We start from the raw sequence: 16,608 nt of genomic DNA on the forward strand, positions 1-16,608 counted from the left end.
ACTTGTAGGATGACCATCAGTCCGGTCCACCACCTGCTGGGCCTGTCGGGTTTATTTCACTGGACCACATAGTTCATCAGCCTTTTTAACGCTGGAGGCCGCCTTGCTGGGAGATGAAACGCCAACAGGTAACCTGGTGGAGCAAACGAGTGACCTCAGCGGAGGCGTCTAACGTGCTTTTAATTTGAAGGGCAGCTGTGGGCGTGTCCAGCCGGAGTTCCTGTGGCTGCAGACTCGGCTCGTAAGTCGATGAATAAACACTTTATGAGTTACGTTTGGGCTCAAAATGCTGCCCGTCGGAGCTGAGGAAGAGCTGCGGACTTTAAGGGAGGTAAAAGTAAAACTTTAAAGTTGAAATGCGTCAAACTAAACTTTATGTAAATCAGCATCAATTTGCACTGACCTGATGCGAACCGGCTAGAAAAGCTAAATGCTACAAACAGTTTAAGCTAACCACCTTCTGGCCTCCTGTCATTCTCCCGCGCCATCTTTCTTCGCTTCCGGTCGTCTTTCCTTCTTTCCTTTCTTCTCTTTTCCACCCCTTTATTGTCACCTTTCTTTTCCTTTTCTAATTGAATCCTGCTGGCATCTCCTCATGCCCCCCCTCGCCCCTCCCCTCCTGTTGCACTCCCCCTCCCCTCCTGTTGTACCCCCCCTCATCTTGCACCTCCTCCCCTCCTGTTGCACTCCCCCTCCCCTCCTGTTGTACCCCCCCTCATCTTGCACCTCCTCCCCTCCTGTTGTACCCCTCCTCCTCTTGCACCTCCTCCCCCTCCTCCTGCACCTCCCCCTCCTCTTGTTATACCCCCCTCCTCATCTGCCTCCTCCCCTCCTGTTGTACCCCCTCCTCCTCTTGCACCTCCCCCTCCTCTTGTACCCCCTCCTCCTCTTGCACCTCCCCCTCCTCTTGTACCCCCTCCTCCTCTTGCACCTCCCCCTCCTCTTGTACCCCCTCCTCCTCTTGCACCTCCCCCTCCTCTTGCACCTCCTCTTGTACCCCCCCTCCTGTTGTACCCCCTCTTCCTGTTGCACCTCCCCCTCCTCCTGTTATACCCCCCTCCTCATCTGCCTCCTCCCCTCCTGTTATACCCCCCCTCCTGTTGCACCTCCTCTTGTACCCCCCCTCCTGTTGTACCCCCCCTCCTGTTGTACCCCCCCTCCTGTTGCACCTCCTGTTGTACCCCCCCTCCTGTTATACCCCCCCCTCCTGTTGCACCTCCTCTTGTACCCCCCCCTCCTCTTGTACCCCCCCTCCTGTTGTACCCCCCCTCCTGTTATACCTCCCCCTCCTGTTGCACCTCCTGTTGTACCCCCCCTCCTGTTGCACCTCCTCTTGTACCCCCCCCTCCTGTTGTACCCCCCCTCCTCTTGTACCCCCCCTCCTGTTATACCTCCCCCTCCTGTTGCACCTCCTGTTGTACCCCCCCTCCTGTTGCACCTCCTCTTGTACCCCCCCTCCTGTTGTACCCCCCCTCCTGTTGTACCCCCCCTCCTGTTGCCCCTCCCCCTCAGTGTCACTACAGGTATCCAGAAGAGACTCTGTATGACCTTCAGAGGGTCCGCTCTCAGTTTCCTGACCTTCGGCTCTTTGTGGATTTTTACTGTAAGTAAAAGTGAAGCTCCTCCAGCTTTGATGTCTGAACACCACCACTGTTCTCCTCCCGGTTCTGGTGGCCTCTCGGGGCCAGAGTTCAGCTTTGATGACTGAAACATTTAAGACTAAAGTCAGTGCTTCAGACGTTTAGCGTAGCGGCATCTTCATGACGCCAGCAGGACCTGGACACGTCCTCTGATGAAGCTCCAGCAGGTTCAGACCTGCGGACTGGAGAATCTGCTCCTGCTTCTGTAGCTCTGAGAAGATGCTGAGTGATAATGAACCCATGAGCTGAAGGTGACCTGTTGACCTCCTGACAGGTTTTCTAAACAAAGAGAAGAAGCGGCTGGTCCACCTGGCCGGGACCCTTCCCATCCTCTATGAGGGTGAGTTCTGCTTCAGTACAGACAGATTCTGTTCTTGTCAGTTTTGAGTCACTTCATCTGGTTCTGTCTGGACCAACGTGGTGATTTTATTTTTATCTTTTGACAGGAAGTGAGTATAATATCCCAGTGTGCATCTGGCTACATGAGACGCACCCAGTGTCCCGCCCCCGCTGTTATGTCTGCCCATCTGTCTCCATGGTAATCAATCCATCCTGTACATGTGTGGATGCTACTGGGATCATTAACCTGGACGGCCTGAGGAACTGGACCCACGTAAGACCCACAGAACATCTCAGATGGTGCCCAGGTCACCTTAGCTCAGACACGACAGGTTCCACAGGCAGCAGCCCCCAACGCAGCGCTGAGGGGGGCAGCATCCTAGGTGTGTGTGTGTGTGTGTGTGTGTGTGTGTGTGTGTGTGCGTGTGTGTCTCCTGTCAGTGAGGAGCTCCAGAACTTTAACTCGATTATCTTGATTTTCTACACAACAGCTTCTTAAGTCTTTGCTAATGTTGTTTTTATAGCTCATGAATATATTTGTTGAGAACTATTTGTGGTTCCTGTCAGGGAGTTTCCAGCCTCTCACTGTTGGTGTCAGACATGGTGCAGATGTTCCAGAAGGACACGCCCCTTTACGACAGGTGTGCTGTCGGGCCGCCGGCACCAGAGTCCGACAAAAGGTCAGAAACCAGGAACCGCTCGCCGGCCACTGGTTTAACAGATTAAATGACTGTTGCACCATCAAGTTCCTTTTATACAAGTTTTTATTTTATGACCCAACGTGAACATAATGTTAATGTGGAATCACCTGTGTTGGTGGACACGCCCCCCGCGTTGATGGACACGCCCATTTACGACCCCGTGTCGATAGACACGCCCCCTTATTGTGGACACGCCCCCTTACAGGCGTTATTTCAAAAAGCTGCTGCTCCAGTTTTTGTTCTTCTGCTGCTGGAAACTTGCAGAGTTCTGAAGGGCCCGTTTGGACCTCTCACAGGGTCAGGTTGTTACCGCTGGACCTGGAGCTCAGATCTGAACCTAGAAGCTTCAACAGCATCAGTGGTTTAGTGAGGAAGCTCCCTCTGACAAAGAGTTCCAATTGTGACTGTTCCACAGCAGGAAGCTGAAGCCAGGGAAGTCGTACGCGGAGGAACTCATGGGAATCGACTTCAGCTCGCCCCCCTCCTCATCCTCCAACTCCTCCTCCTGCTCAGGTAAGACAGGACCAGGACAAACCTGAGAGGATGGGAACTATCAAAGTGATCCTAGTCCAACTCTTCTCGGTCCACCCAGCTGTAGAACCTCTCAGCAGGACGCTGGGTGCTTTAACACTGGCCTCAAGGCCCAGCAGGGACCCTCAGGGGGGGTCACAAGCACCAACAGGGGCAACCAGGAAGGGGGAGAAGGCTCCAGACTCTGGACCAGCACCTGGGAATCCTCCAGTTGGTACGGAGAAGGTTCAGCCCCATCCAGGAACTAAGCTGGAGTATCTGAAGGTGAAGAGGACTGCGGTCTTCAGCCGTGGGCTTTTTCAGGACCCAGCAGCCTCTTTCTGTCTGTGTCCACCTTCAGATGGCGGCTCTGCTCCCTCCAGACCGGGCCAAAGTCTTCCTGTTGCTGATGTCCACGCCGGGCCACAGCTTCACCCTCGCTGATGTTCTGGAGGCCGTGCAGCTCAACAGGGACTTCCCATCAGCGCTCAAGTTCCTGAGCCACAGCTGCCCCATCTGTCAGGAGCAGGTGTCCTTCAGCCAGGTGAACGATCGGTCGCCCCCGCGCCGCTCCTCTCCACCCGCCCGCCGCCGCCCCTTCATCCTCTCTGTTTGTACTTCCTGTAGATCATCACGATGACTCATTGCTCCTGCTTCCTGTGTCAAACCTGTTTTAAGACCTTTTTCTCGTCTGCAATTAAAGAGAAGAGTATCGATCTGCTGGTTTGTCCTCAGTGTGGCAAACCAGAGGTCAAAGATCCAGGCCGGATGGAGGAGTCCATGGACTACTTCAACCTGCTGGACACACAGGTGAGCCCACCTGGTCCACCCACACAGGTGTGAGAACGGGCGTTGATGTTGTTTGGTTGCAGATTCGCCACTTCCTGCCTCCTCATATCCACGAACTGTTTCAGAGGAAGCTCAGAGACCGAGCTCTACAGGAGATGCCGAACTTCAGGTGGTGTTCTCACGTAAGCCCGTCAAACATCTGGATGCTAGGAACAGCGCACGTGCGTGCACGTGCACGTGCGTGCACCGCCTGATGGACGCGTGTTCTGTAGCTGTGTGTGCCTGGGTGTGTTTCAGTGCTCCTTCGGGGTGCTCCATGAAGCGGACCGGCTGAGGATGGACTGTCCCAGCTGTAAGAAGAGCACCTGCAGCCAGTGCCGATCACCTGTGCGTCCCACACAGACCGGATGGTGACCCACTCTGACCCTGACCCTGAACCAGCCTCTCTGTGTGTTTGCAGTGGTCCCCTCAACATCAGGGTCTCTCCTGCCAACAGTTCAGGTTGTGGCAGCAGCAGAACAAGGTGGACCATCACAGCACTCAGCTGTGGAGCTACAAGAGCTTTGGTACGAACCCAGCAGCACCAGGACGGAGCAGCTGGTGCCACGCGCCTGGCTTCAGGTGTCAGAACCATTCCCAGGGCTGGATGACAGGATGTTCTCTAACCTCTGTGCTCCACAGCGTGTCCCAGCTGCCAGTGTGTCTTCAGCCTGTCCAGAGGAGGGTGTCTGCACTTCACCTGCAGCCAGTGTCAGCACCAGTTCTGTGGAGGCTGCAGCCGCCCCTTCAGTCTGGGATCTGTGAGTTCTCCGTCCCGTTCATGTGGTGGCCGCCAGATGTTTGGGAATGACCTTTGTCCCCTCAGGAATGCCGTTTCTCTGCTGAGTGTCGCACCAGAGGTCTCCACGCCCACCACCCCAGAGACTGTCTGTACCACCTGCGGGACTGGAGCGTGAGCCGCCTGCACCTGCTGCTGCAGGTAGAGGGTGTGAGAGAGCATCTCCAGCTCTACCCAGTGCTGACATGATGTTTCCTCAGCATTACAGAGTCTCTCCCACCTGTCTGGAAGCTTCTGAGGGCAGCTCACCTGCCAGCTGCTGCACAGGTAAACGGTGTTCACCGGACCGCACTGGTCAGGTGAACTGGATCAGGCTGACCCGTTTGTGCGCAGGGACGTGCTCGGTTCTGGAGCTGAGAGACGACAGCAGCAGACAGGAGGAGGCCTGTGGACGAGCCGCTCTGCCTGGACACAGAGGCTACTGCGAGTAAGACCAGTGCTCCCAGTTCTAACCCTAACCCTAACCCATCGTTCCCAGCGCCGTCCCACAGAGTTCAGCTGTACAGGTGCATCCCTACCACCATCAGGTGTACAGTCTCCGCCCATTTTCCCCGGCAGGGTGCACTATAAGGAGCGTCTGGTGGAGCTGGTGAACCACTTCGGCTGTGACCCCGTGATCCTCTTCAGCCCCGCAGAGATGAGAGCAGAGCTGCAGCGGTGGAACGTGGTCGTTCCCCCCCCGAGTCTGGACGAGCCGGAGCGGCTGTACGTGCACCGCCTCCGCCTGGTGAGTGGACCCCCCCACACACACACGCACACATGCACGCACGCACACCCCCCACACACGCACACACACGCACGCACACACCCCTACCACACACACACCCCCCACACACACACGCGCACCCCCCACACACACACACAACCAAAAACAACCTGAAAATCCCCTCACAGATTTTTTAAATCTTCCAGTTTTTTTTGCATCTGCTGTGAAATCAGTTACTTTTTACTTTCTTTATGAACACAAACTTGAAAATATGAAGCTTTTGAAATTGAAATCAGCGTCACTTTATTTTCTTTAAAAACAAGTTAGAAAGTGAAGTTACATTAAAGTGGAGCAGCGACAGCCAATCACAGCAGGACGCCTCTGTGTTTCAGACTCTGACCAATCGCGTTCCTCTCTGGAAGCTCCCATCAGTGGTCCAGCACCATGGCAACTGCCCCCCTCCCCCCTCTGCTGGGGCTCCTCACGCCCTCACAGACTGACTCCGCCCATTCCTGGCTGTGGCGCCACCTGCTGTTTCCTCAGTATTACAGCTGCGCTCTGATTGGTTACAGTAAAAACAACTAATAGATGTACAACTACTCAAAAAGCTGATCAAGGTCTCCACCCATGTTAGCAGGTCCCAGACATGTTCAGATGTTCCTGTAGATCAAAGCAAACAGGCGTCCATATGGTGCACGTATGAAATTAATCATTCAATGTTCATTCTCCTAATGTGAAGCATCTGTGTAGATTATGTGTGAATGCTCGTTTGTTACTTTAAAGCCGTCTGGTATCAACTGGCTGATGTCATGTCTTGTTCCGCCTCATCACCGCGTCTACCTTCATCTGTCCCCCGGGACAACACCCACTTCCTGTTGTCCTCAGGGGTCTGCGCCTGGTGCTGCCGCGTCGTCTCTGGCCGGCGCGTAGGCCTGGATCTCCCCGCTGATCCTCTCAGCGATGGTTCTGTTGTTGGCAGCGATCACTCTTCGGGACATGAGGTCAAACGGTCCTCCTGAAGACAGACGGACAACAGGCGGGAGATTCAGGGAGTCGGGGCTCAATCCTCACGGTCCTTTACCCTCCACGTCCATCAGGACTCCTCCCGCCTCAGAGACGATGAGGGACGCAGCTGCCAGGTCCCAGACGTGCATCCCGATCTCATAATAGGCTTCAACGCAGCCAGAAGCTACCAGGCACATGTTGATGGCTGCGGTCCCGGCGCTGCGAATGCTGGGGACACAGACGTTCAGTCACAGACAGCTGCACCAGGTCGGACCGTGGGCCGGCGCCGTTACCCGTGCACTGGGATACACAGGATGTTCCTCAAGCTCGAGAAGATCTTGTCGACCACCTCGGGGTCTCGGTCGGATCCAAACTCCGTGGCGATGATGGACTGTTTGATGGCTGAGAGGAAAAACCAGCGTGTGATCAGAAGCAGGATGTTTATGGTGCCTGGGAGATGGTGACCTCCTGACCTTTCTGATCAGAGACCTGCAGCGGGTCACCGTTGCAGAATGAGCCCCTCCCCCTCCTCGCTGTGAACATCTTGTCTTCCAGACAACTGTAGACGACACCAAACTCCACCTGGAGGAAGGCCAAGAGCGGCTCAGCTGCTGGCCCGGCCCGCTGGCCCGGCCCGCTGGCCCGGCCCGCTGGCCCGGCCACGGCGGCACTCACCTGCTTGTTGACGGAGAATCCAATAGAAACGGCAACAAAAGGAAATCTGTTGGGAAAAACCAGACTGGGTCATAACCGGGTCCAGACCGGGTTCAGCCTCAGCTGCTGCAGGGCTCCATTTCCCATAATGCACTTCTCTCTTCCTTCAAAAGTTCCATCATGGCTGACCTCAACTGTCACTCCTTTATTAATTATGTGGATTTAATCTAGATCTGTTTAATGTAAATCTGTTACCACGGTAACCGGCTCAGTTAGCAGGAATTAGCCAAGAATATTTTTAGTGTCTCCTTTCACCAAAAAACTTTTTCTTCCCTCATTCAGGGTAAAATCCTAAATAAGAGGGATGGAGGGAAGAGAAGAGGGATGGAGGGAAGAGAAGAGGGGAGGAGGGAAGAGAAGAGGGGAGGGGGGGGAGGAGAGGAGGGGGGAGGGGAGGGGAGGGGAGGAGGGGGGAGGGGAGGGGAGGAGGGAAGAGAAGAGGGGAGAGGGAGAGGAGGGGGGAGGAGAGGAGGGGAGGAGGGAAGAGAAGAGAAGAGGGGAGGGGAGAGGGAGAGGAGAGGGGAGGGGAGGGGAGGGGGTGTTGGCAGCATCCTCTTGCTTATCTTTTCTAGGAGGTCGTGACCCTGACCCTTATTTTAAAACCCTTTTTCCCAGATGATGTTGGGTAGAGGTGGTGAAGCTGGCAGCTACCTGTGGGCGTCACCCACCTGTGGACAAAGTTGGTTGTCCCATCAATGGGATCAATGATCCAGGTGGGCTCATCAGACAGGACACAAGGTTCACCTGCAGCCACAGACTCCTCCCCTATGAACCTGACACACACACACACATAATGAAACAGCCTGTCTTTATAGTCAGCCACCCCTCATTTGTGAGGAGTTACCTGAAGGGGGAGGAGCTTCTTACCTGTGTGTAGGGAATTTCTCCTTCACTGATTGGATGATGAGCTGCTCCACCTTCTGGTCCGTCTGTGTTACCAGGTCAACAGAGGAGCTCTTCACCATCACCATCCTGTCCTCCAGCAAAGCCTCGCGCACCACCTGATCAAAACAAGTGATGGCGCTGTAACCAATGCACCTGATCAAGCGTTGTGGGTTCAGGGCACCTGGTGACCTTTGCCCTTTGTGCATTCTGTCTGGGTCAGAGAGGTCAGACTGGTTTCAGGGGCTGGTGCCTCTGCTGCTCCTGTTTAAGTACAGAAGTTCCAGCCAGTTGCTGGAAGATGAACTTTGACCTTCACAGGTGGAGCTGCTGGGATGAACATCACCTCCTGGTCTCAGGCCATGGTCCTCAGGAGAGGTAGCCCTCCAGGTTTAGAAGTTTAAGAAGGCCAGTCTTTAACTCACTGGAGAAATCGATGGAAGCTGTTTCTACGGCAACATGGACACTGATGAAAAAGGTTCATTTCATGTAGCTACCGGCCCTCCAATAACCCATCTGAGAGACTCCTAACGATCGAGAGGAAAAACTGATGCTACATTTACACACACACACACACACACACACACACACACACACACACACCTGTCCAGCGCCTCGCGCAGCGCTGACGGCGTGGTCCATCGCGTCCTGCCAAAGGTCAGTCATGCTGGACTAGTAGTCCCTTTTTTAGACAGAAAACAGGGACCAGTGACCCAGAACCATGTTCACGGAACACGCAGAGAAAAGAGTCAACAGCCCACATAACTCAGCACAGTAATTTATATAATAATGATAATATACATCATCGTAAAAATGCAGCCCTAACCCTAATATGCAGTATAACGGATCTCCATTTCTGGTCCACGTCATGATTATCAAATCAGTTATTCCTTCTTCTGACCCACGAATTACAGATAAACGAAAGTTACAAACATTTGTTGGTTAAGTGCCGCTGACTGAAAAGATAAGAACGAACCTGCTTCGTTGATCTGCGGTTCCGGTTCTGATTCTCTTCCTCTGTGGTGAAATGCGGACCCGCAGCGGCGCTGCTGCCCCCTGCTGGACACAGCGCGCAGTACCGCTACTTCACCTGACTGACGCCTTTCTTCCTGGTAGAGGAGAGTTTCCTGCCTCTTACTCGTTCGGGGTCACACTCTGGATTTCTCCAGTTGAAATGAAGTTTAAATCTGAATTGATAACATGATTGTGCTTGGCTATATCACACAGCTGAGTTGAAAATATAAAGCACATTCCTTTTGTACAGTAATTTAACATTATATAACCCGTGTACGATTCCAGAAGTCAACGGGTGAAAGGCAGGACTTTAATCGTCTCTGATTAATCTGATATTTGTGTTTCTGTGGGAGAAAACTGGACCAAACCACCACAGCCACGTGAAGACCACGAACACAGAATCAAAGCCTCAACCCTTTGAACTACCTCGTAACACGGTCAAGCAAAATGACCAAAAAGGTGACGCTGAAAGCAAAAGACATATTTGCTCCGTTCGCAGTTACGTGAAGAAAAAAAGACGCACGCGTGCGCACTTACGCGCACATAAGCGGACATGCTCGCACACTCGAACGTAATGTTTTTTTTTAACGTAATATTTGGAAAGGTATATTGTGCATGTGTGTGTGAGTGAGTGTGAGATTGAGTGAGTGTGTAAGTGACTGAGTTCCTTAAACACACACGCGCACTTACGCGCACTTACGCGCACATAAGCGCACTTACGCGCACATAAGCGCACACGTGCGCACTTACGCGCACATAAGCGCACACGCGCGCATACTTGCACGTAATGTTTTTTAACGTAATATTTAGAAAGGTCTAATGTGCATGTCTGTGTGTGAGTGAGTGTGAGATTGAGTGAGTGTGTAAGTGACTAAGTTCCGCAAGCACACACGCGCACTTACGCGCACATAAGCAGACTTGCGCGCATACTTGCACGTAATATTTTTTAACGTAATATTAAGGTCTAATGTGCATGTGTGTGTGTCTGTGTGTGAGAGAGCGTGAGATTGAGTGAGTGTGTAAGTGACTGAGTTCCTTAAACACACACGCGCACTTACGCGCACTTACGCGCACATAAGCGCACTTACGCGCACATAAGCGCACACGTGCGCACTTACGCGCACATAAGCGCACATTCGCGCACACTCGAACGTAATGTTTTTTAACGTAATATTTAAAAGGTCTAATGTGCATGTGTGTGTGTCTGTGTGTGAGTGAGTGTGAGTGTGTAAGTGACTGAGTTCCTAAAGCACACGTGCGCACTTACGCGCACATTCGCGCACACTCGAACGTAATGTTTTTTAACGTAATATTTAAAAGGTCTAATGTGCATGTGTGTGTGTCTGTGTGTGAGTGAGTGTGAGTGTGTAAGTGACTGAGTTCCTTAAACACACACGCGCGCACACACGCGCACTTACGCGCACACGTGCGCACTTACGCGCACGTAATGTTTTTTAACGTAATATTAAGGTCTAATGTGCATGTGTGTGTGTCTGTGTGTGAGAGAGTGTGAGATTGAGTGAGTGTGTAAGTGAATGAGTTCCTAAAGCACACACGCGCACTTACGTGCACATTCGCGCACTTACGCGCACACTCGAACGTAATGTTTTTTAACGTAATATTTAAAAGGTCTAATGTGCATGTGTGTGTGTCTGTGTGTGAGAGAGCGTGAGATTGAGTGAGTGTGTAAGTGAATGAGTTCCTAAAGCACACACGCGCACTTACGCGCACTTACGCGCACACACGCGCACACGTGCGCACTTTCGCGCACTTACGCGCACACACGCGCACACGTGCGCACTTACGCGCACATAAGCGCACATTCGCGCACACTCGAACGTAATGTTTTTTAACGTAATATTTAAAAGGTATATTGTGCATGTGTGTGTGAGTGAGTGTGAGAGAGTGTGAGATTGAGTGAGTGTGTAAGTGACTGAGTTCCTTAAACACACACGCGCACACGTGCGCACTTACGCGCACATAAGCGCACTTACGCGCACACAAGCGCACACGCGCGCACTTACGCGCACACAAGCGCACACGCGCGCACTTACGCGCACATAAGCGCACATTCGCGCACACTCGAACGTAATGTTTTTTTTAACGTAATATTGGAAAGGTATATTGTGCATGTGTGTGTGAGTGAGTGTAAGATTGAGTGAGTGTGTAAGTGACTGAGTTCAGTAGGCACGTGCGTGCGCACGTAATGTTTTTGTAACGTAGTATTTTGAAAGGTCTAATGTGCATGTGTGAGTGTCTGTGTGTGAGTGAGTGTGAGATTGAGTGAGTGTGTAAGTGACTGAGTTCCTTAAACACACACGCGCACTTACGCGCACTTACGCGCACATAAGCGCACTTACGCGCACATAAGCGCACACGTGCGCACTTACGCGCACATAAGCGCACTTACGCGCACATAAGCGCACACGTGCGCACTTACGCGCACATAAGCGCACACGTGCGCACTTACGCGCACATAAGCGCACACGCGCGCATACTTGCACGTAATGTTTTTTAACGTAATATTTAGAAAGGTCTAATGTGCATGTGTGTCTGTGTGTGAGTGAGTGTGAGATTGAGTGAGTGTGTAAGTGACTAAGTTCCGCAAGCACACACGCGCACTTACGCGCACACGTGCGCACTTACGCGCACATAAGCAGACTTGCGCGCATACTTGCACGTAATATTTTTTAACGTAATATTAAGGTCTAATGTGCATGTGTGTGTGTCTGTGTGTGAGAGAGCGTGAGATTGAGTGAGTGTGTAAGTGAATGAGTTCCTAAAGCACACGTGCGCACTTACGCGCACATTCGCGCACACTCGAACGTAATGTTTTTTAACGTAATATTTAAAAGGTCTAATGTGCATGTGTGTGTGTCTGTGTGTGAGTGAGTGTGAGTGTGTAAGTGACTGAGTTCCTTAAACACACACGCGCGCACACACGCGCACTTACGCGCACACGTGCGCACTTACGCGCACGTAATGTTTTTTAACGTAATATTAAGGTCTAATGTGCATGTGTGTGTGTCTGTGTGTGAGAGAGTGTGAGATTGAGTGAGTGTGTAAGTGAATGAGTTCCTAAAGCACACACGCGCACTTACGCGCACTTTCGCGCACTTACGCGCACACGTGCGCACTTACGCGCACATAAGCGCACATTCGCGCACACTCGAACGTGTGAGTGTGTGAGTGAGTGTGAGATTGAGTGAGTGTGTAAGTGACTGAGTTCCTTAAACACACACGCGCACACGTGCGCACTTACGCGCACGTAATGTTTTTTAACGTAATATTAAGAAAGGTCTAATGTGCATGTGTGTGTGTCTGTGTGTGAGAGAGTGTGAGATTGAGTGAGTGTGTAAGTGAATGAGTTCCTAAAGCACACACGTGCACTTACGCGCACTTACGCGCACACACGCGCACACACGCGCACATAAGCGCACATTCGCGCACACTCGAACGTAATGTTTTTTTTAACGTAATATTTAAAAGGTCTGATGTGCATGTGTGTGTGTCTGTGTGTGAGTGAGTGTGAGATTGAGTGAGTGTGTAAGTGACTGAGCTTTAATAAAAAAAGACTCCTCAAGAAAGCCAGACCCCAGTTTTTTTATTAAACTTTAACAACACACGTGCTTCGGGAAAGCATGACTGACCCCCTTCCTCTCTGGGGACCTGCATCCCACACAATCCGAACACGTGCACATTTAGCGCCCGTCATCATCACGCTGACAGGGAAACGCCCGGATGAACGGGTAAATGCGACCGGCCACGGTGGCGGAGCTGGCAGCGAGGACCCTCCTGGACATCATGTCAAACTCTGAGCCTGAGGAGACACACACATGTCAGAGGGTGCACCACTGCAACCTGCCATCTCACCGCATACACAGACCGTCTGTATCCATGACAACGCCTCCTGCTTCCTGCACAATCAAGGCAGATGCAGCAATGTCCCAGCAGTGCATCCCAATGTGATAGTAAATGTCAGCTGCACCTGTAGCCACCTGACACATGCTAACTGCTGCTGTTCCCAAAGCACGGACTCTGGAACGACACCGGCAACATGTAAACAAAACCACATCAGCAACATGAGCCAGAGAGCTGGGAGGAGTCTGGTGGGTGGAGTCTGGTGGGTGGAGTCTGGGGAAGGGGTCTGGTGGGAGGAGCCTGGGGAGGGGTCTTGTGGGAGGAGTCTAGTGGGAGGAGCCTGGTGGGAGGAGTCTGGGGAAGGGGTCTGGTGGGAGGAGCCTGGGGAGGGGTCTTGTGGGAGGAGTCTAGTGGGAGGAGCCTGGGGAGGGGTCTGATGGGAGGAGTCTGATGGCAGGAGCGTGGGGGAGGGGTCTGGTGGGAGGAGTCTGGGGGAGGGGTCTTGTGGGAGGAGCGTGGTGGGAGGAGTCTGGTGGGAGGAGCCTGGTGGGAGGAGTCTGGTGGGTGGAGCCTGGTGGGAGGGGTCTGGTGGGAGGAGTCTGGGGAAGGGGTCTGGTGGGAGGAGCCTGGGGGAGGGGTCTGGTGGGAGGAGTCTGGGGGAGGGGTCTTGTGGGAGGAGCCTGGGGGAGGGGTCTGGTGGGAGGAGTCTAGTGGGAGGAGTCTGGGGAAGGGGTCTGGTGGGAGGAGCCTGGTGGGAGGAGTCTGGGGAAGGGGTCTGGTGGGAGGAGTCTGTGGGGGAGGGGTCTGCTGGGAGGAGCCTGGGGGAGGGGTCTGGTGGGAGGAGCCTGGGGGAGTATGATGTAATGAGTTTTGTGGGAGGGGTCTAGGGGAGGAGTCGGGGTGTATGATGTAATGAGTTTTGTGGGAGGAGTCTGGTGGGAGGAGTCTGGGGTGTATGATGTAATGAGTTTTGTGGGAGGAGTCTGGTGGGAGGAGTCTGGGGGACATTCCTCACCCATGCACAGGAAGTTTGAGCAGTCTTAAAATGTTGGAGGTCATGGTGGACAGAGCAATGTCATCACGCTCCGCCCCAATCTCAGTCACCACCACACACTGGTCCACGTCTGCTTGGAGGGAAAAAGCTATCAGCGCCCCCTCGGGACAGGTATGACGTCACATGCGGCGGTACGAGGGCACCTTCCTGCGCCGAGACGTGCAGCTGCGTCTGGTTTAGGAACGCTCCTCTTCCTCTCTGAGCGTAGAACATTTTATCATCCACGCAACTGTACACGATCCCAAACTCTGTCTAACAGACACAGAAGACCTGTGAGGTCACTTCCTGTGCCAGATCTGCCAGGTGTGTTCATGTGTTTACCTGCTTGTTGACAGCGAAGGCGATGGAGATGGCCACAAATGGAAACCTGGTCAAACGTACATTACATGGTCATAGATGGCTGACGGGCGGCCACTGATCACTGCGGTATTGATTACTCTTCACCTATGGACGAAGTTGACCGTTCCATCGATGGGGTCAATGATCCAGGTGGGACTCTCGGTCAGCTGGAGACGCTCACCTGCAGCCACAGACTCCTCCCCTATGAACCTAAGACCAACAGGACACCTGCTAACTTCCTGCCTGCTGTCTCCTCACAATCTCCTCATGTGTTCCTGCAGCAGAACCTGTGCTCGGGGTACTGGTTCTGGATGGTTGAGATGAGGATCTTCTCCACTCGCTGGTCTGTTTCTGTCACCAAATCAGCCGGGGAACTTTTCAGCTTCACGCTTTTCTGCTGGTCGAACGCTGACAAAATGATCTAAAGACGCAAATCAGAAACAACAGCTCGTTGGTGAAGGTTCCACCACCCAGGTCCGAGGAGCCTGGTGGTCCTACAGCCCAGGACAGCTGGACTGAAGACCAGCAGAACTCCAGCAGAGATGTCCAGTCAGCCGGAACCAGAACACAGTTATAGCAGTAGTTATAGCAGTAGTTATAACAGTAGTTATAGCAGTAGTTATAACAGTAGTTATAGCAGTAGTTATAGCAGTAGTTATAGCAGTAGTTATAACAGTAGTTATAGCAGTAGTTATAGCAGTAGTTATAACAGTAGTTATAGCAGTAGTTATAGCAGTAGTTATAGCAGTAGTTATAACAGTAGTTATAACAGTAGTTATAGCAGTAGTTATAACAGTAGTTATAGCAGTAGTTATAGCAGTAGTTATAGCAGTAGTTATAACAGTAGTTATAACAGTAGTTATAACAGTAGTTATAACAGTAGTTATAACCGTACTAGACTAGTATTTATACTGGCACGAGCACTGATAACAGCAGTTTTACCTCCTTCGTCTGTCTGACAACTGAAAGACCAAAGTTCAGGCAGTCGGTCCAGTCGGCCATGAAGATGGTGAAGGAGCTGAAGCTGGAGATGATGATGATGATGACGATGGTGATGAAGGTCGGACTTGAAATGAAACGAGAAGAACGAATGAGTGTAAAGTCTGTTGTAACGGGAGAGAAGAAACCAGGAGCCATGAAAGGGACGTCTGTAGAACCTCTGGAGGAGCAGACAGGGTTAGAAGAGCAGCAGGTGACCTGAACGCCTGGGGAAGAATGTGGACGCCTCGCAACCTTCTCTCTTCTCATACCTTCATCCACCAACCAGCTCAGCTCCTCCCCCCATGTGACACGTTCATCCAATCCCAGCTGAGTTCAGGCAGCCGACCTTCATCACCCTCCTCCTCCTCCTCCTCAGAGCTGTTGTAGACGCAGCTCTTCCTCCTCCTCAGAGCTGTGGTCCTCTCCACAGCTCTCTGTCGTCCTCCTCCTCCTCCTCTTCATCACCCTCCTCCTCCTCCTCCTCCTCAGAGCTGTTGTAGACGCAGCTCTTCGTCCTCCTCCTCCTCTTCATCACCCTCCTCCTCCTCCTGCTCCTCCTCCTCTCCACAGCCCTGCGCTGGTCTTTGGACCCATTAGTTTGGGACTGTGAGCCAGAATTTTACTCACAAACTCTCAGATAATGAAAGAAAACCCAATGTTCCCTAAAAGGACAAAAGTTGTAATCAACCAAAAGTAAATTTAAGGCCCAACTGATGCAGCAGGTTCAAGTCCCCGTTGATGCTAATTAGAGGAGACGCCTGAGGTCAAAGGTCCCTCTGGGCCACAGATGGTCAGGATCTTCTGCTCCAGCATCCTTCTGGAAAGAAATGTCCTTGGGGGGTTTTCTTTCATGATCAGGAGCAACATTTTGGTCTGTGTGAGCAGGTGTGTGTGGATGAAAGACTAACAGCAGAAGTGAGGACCAGGCGGGGCTCTTCTGTGTGTCAGTGCCGGGGGGGTCGTGGTGGTCCAGGTGAGGGGCTGGTGGGGGGGTCTAGAAGAGTATAAATGTGTGTGGGGGGGGGCTGGTACAGCCATATCGACTCATATCAGACAGGAGAAATAATCTTTGTTTCATTCTTTATTTCTGCTGAACCGCAGTGATTTCTTAACACACACACACACACACACACACAGAGATAAAACACACACAGAGATAAAACACACACACAGAACCCACACATTCTTGTACTTTGAGGCCCTTCATAGATATAATTCACCAGCTCCTGAGCGTC

General features: G+C 52.4%; 3 protein-coding genes across 13 annotated transcripts; 1 reads left to right on the top strand and 2 right to left on the bottom strand.

Moving 5' to 3' along the window:
* The first annotated feature begins 190 nt into the window (after nucleotides 1–190).
* Nucleotides 191–6,320, top strand: LOC115247907 (E3 ubiquitin-protein ligase RNF31-like). Of its 4 annotated transcripts, none has more exons than XM_029830886.1 (18): nucleotides 191–331; nucleotides 1,513–1,603; nucleotides 1,915–1,980; nucleotides 2,087–2,253; nucleotides 2,547–2,659; nucleotides 3,096–3,193; nucleotides 3,273–3,475; nucleotides 3,552–3,734; nucleotides 3,818–4,000; nucleotides 4,063–4,161; nucleotides 4,277–4,366; nucleotides 4,440–4,545; nucleotides 4,661–4,779; nucleotides 4,845–4,958; nucleotides 5,018–5,084; nucleotides 5,151–5,244; nucleotides 5,376–5,544; nucleotides 5,916–6,320. In XM_029830886.1, the coding sequence occupies exons 1-18, from the start codon at nucleotides 287–289 to the stop codon at nucleotides 6,021–6,023; spliced, it is 2,115 nt and encodes a 704-aa protein (XP_029686746.1). In that variant the 5' UTR covers nucleotides 191–286; the 3' UTR covers nucleotides 6,024–6,320. The 4 variants fall into 4 exon arrangements, with proteins under 4 accessions (XP_029686746.1, XP_029686748.1, XP_029686749.1 ...); XM_029830888.1 differs by having other exon boundaries at nucleotides 196–331; nucleotides 3,818–4,027; nucleotides 4,105–4,161; XM_029830889.1 differs by having other exon boundaries at nucleotides 196–331; nucleotides 4,105–4,161.
* Nucleotides 5,802–9,226, bottom strand: LOC115246443 (inositol monophosphatase 1-like). 7 transcript variants are annotated; one of them, XM_029830952.1, is made up of 10 exons: nucleotides 9,101–9,226; nucleotides 8,728–8,806; nucleotides 8,110–8,243; nucleotides 7,911–8,015; nucleotides 7,204–7,249; nucleotides 7,002–7,110; nucleotides 6,822–6,930; nucleotides 6,605–6,756; nucleotides 6,364–6,538; nucleotides 5,802–6,183 (listed from the first exon to the last, which is right to left on the bottom strand). In XM_029830952.1, the coding sequence occupies exons 2-9, from the start codon at nucleotides 8,788–8,790 to the stop codon at nucleotides 6,405–6,407; spliced, it is 852 nt and encodes a 283-aa protein (XP_029686812.1). In that variant the 5' UTR covers nucleotides 8,791–8,806; nucleotides 9,101–9,226; the 3' UTR covers nucleotides 5,802–6,183; nucleotides 6,364–6,404. The 7 variants fall into 7 exon arrangements, with proteins under 7 accessions (XP_029686812.1, XP_029686814.1, XP_029686818.1 ...); XM_029830954.1 differs by lacking the exon at nucleotides 9,101–9,226 and adding an exon at nucleotides 8,951–9,037; XM_029830958.1 differs by lacking the exon at nucleotides 9,101–9,226 and adding an exon at nucleotides 8,438–8,567.
* A 3,498-nt stretch (nucleotides 9,227–12,724) lies between these two features.
* On the bottom strand, nucleotides 12,725–15,675 carry LOC101076241 (inositol monophosphatase 1-like). Of its 2 annotated transcripts, XM_029830943.1 has the most exons (9): nucleotides 15,550–15,675; nucleotides 15,335–15,458; nucleotides 14,680–14,813; nucleotides 14,498–14,602; nucleotides 14,375–14,420; nucleotides 14,197–14,305; nucleotides 14,015–14,123; nucleotides 13,025–13,176; nucleotides 12,725–12,958 (listed from the first exon to the last, which is right to left on the bottom strand). In XM_029830943.1, exons 2-9 carry the CDS (start codon nucleotides 15,392–15,394, stop codon nucleotides 12,840–12,842), a joined length of 834 nt encoding a protein of 277 aa, XP_029686803.1. In that variant the 5' UTR covers nucleotides 15,395–15,458; nucleotides 15,550–15,675; the 3' UTR covers nucleotides 12,725–12,839. The 2 variants fall into 2 exon arrangements, with proteins under 2 accessions (XP_029686803.1, XP_029686802.1); XM_029830942.1 differs by having other exon boundaries at nucleotides 15,335–15,639.
* Nucleotides 15,676–16,608: the final 933 nt, after the last annotated feature.

Source organism: Takifugu rubripes, chromosome 22 (genome assembly GCF_901000725.2).
Source record: "Takifugu rubripes chromosome 22, fTakRub1.2, whole genome shotgun sequence".
Taxonomy (NCBI): Eukaryota; Metazoa; Chordata; class Actinopteri; order Tetraodontiformes; family Tetraodontidae; genus Takifugu; species Takifugu rubripes.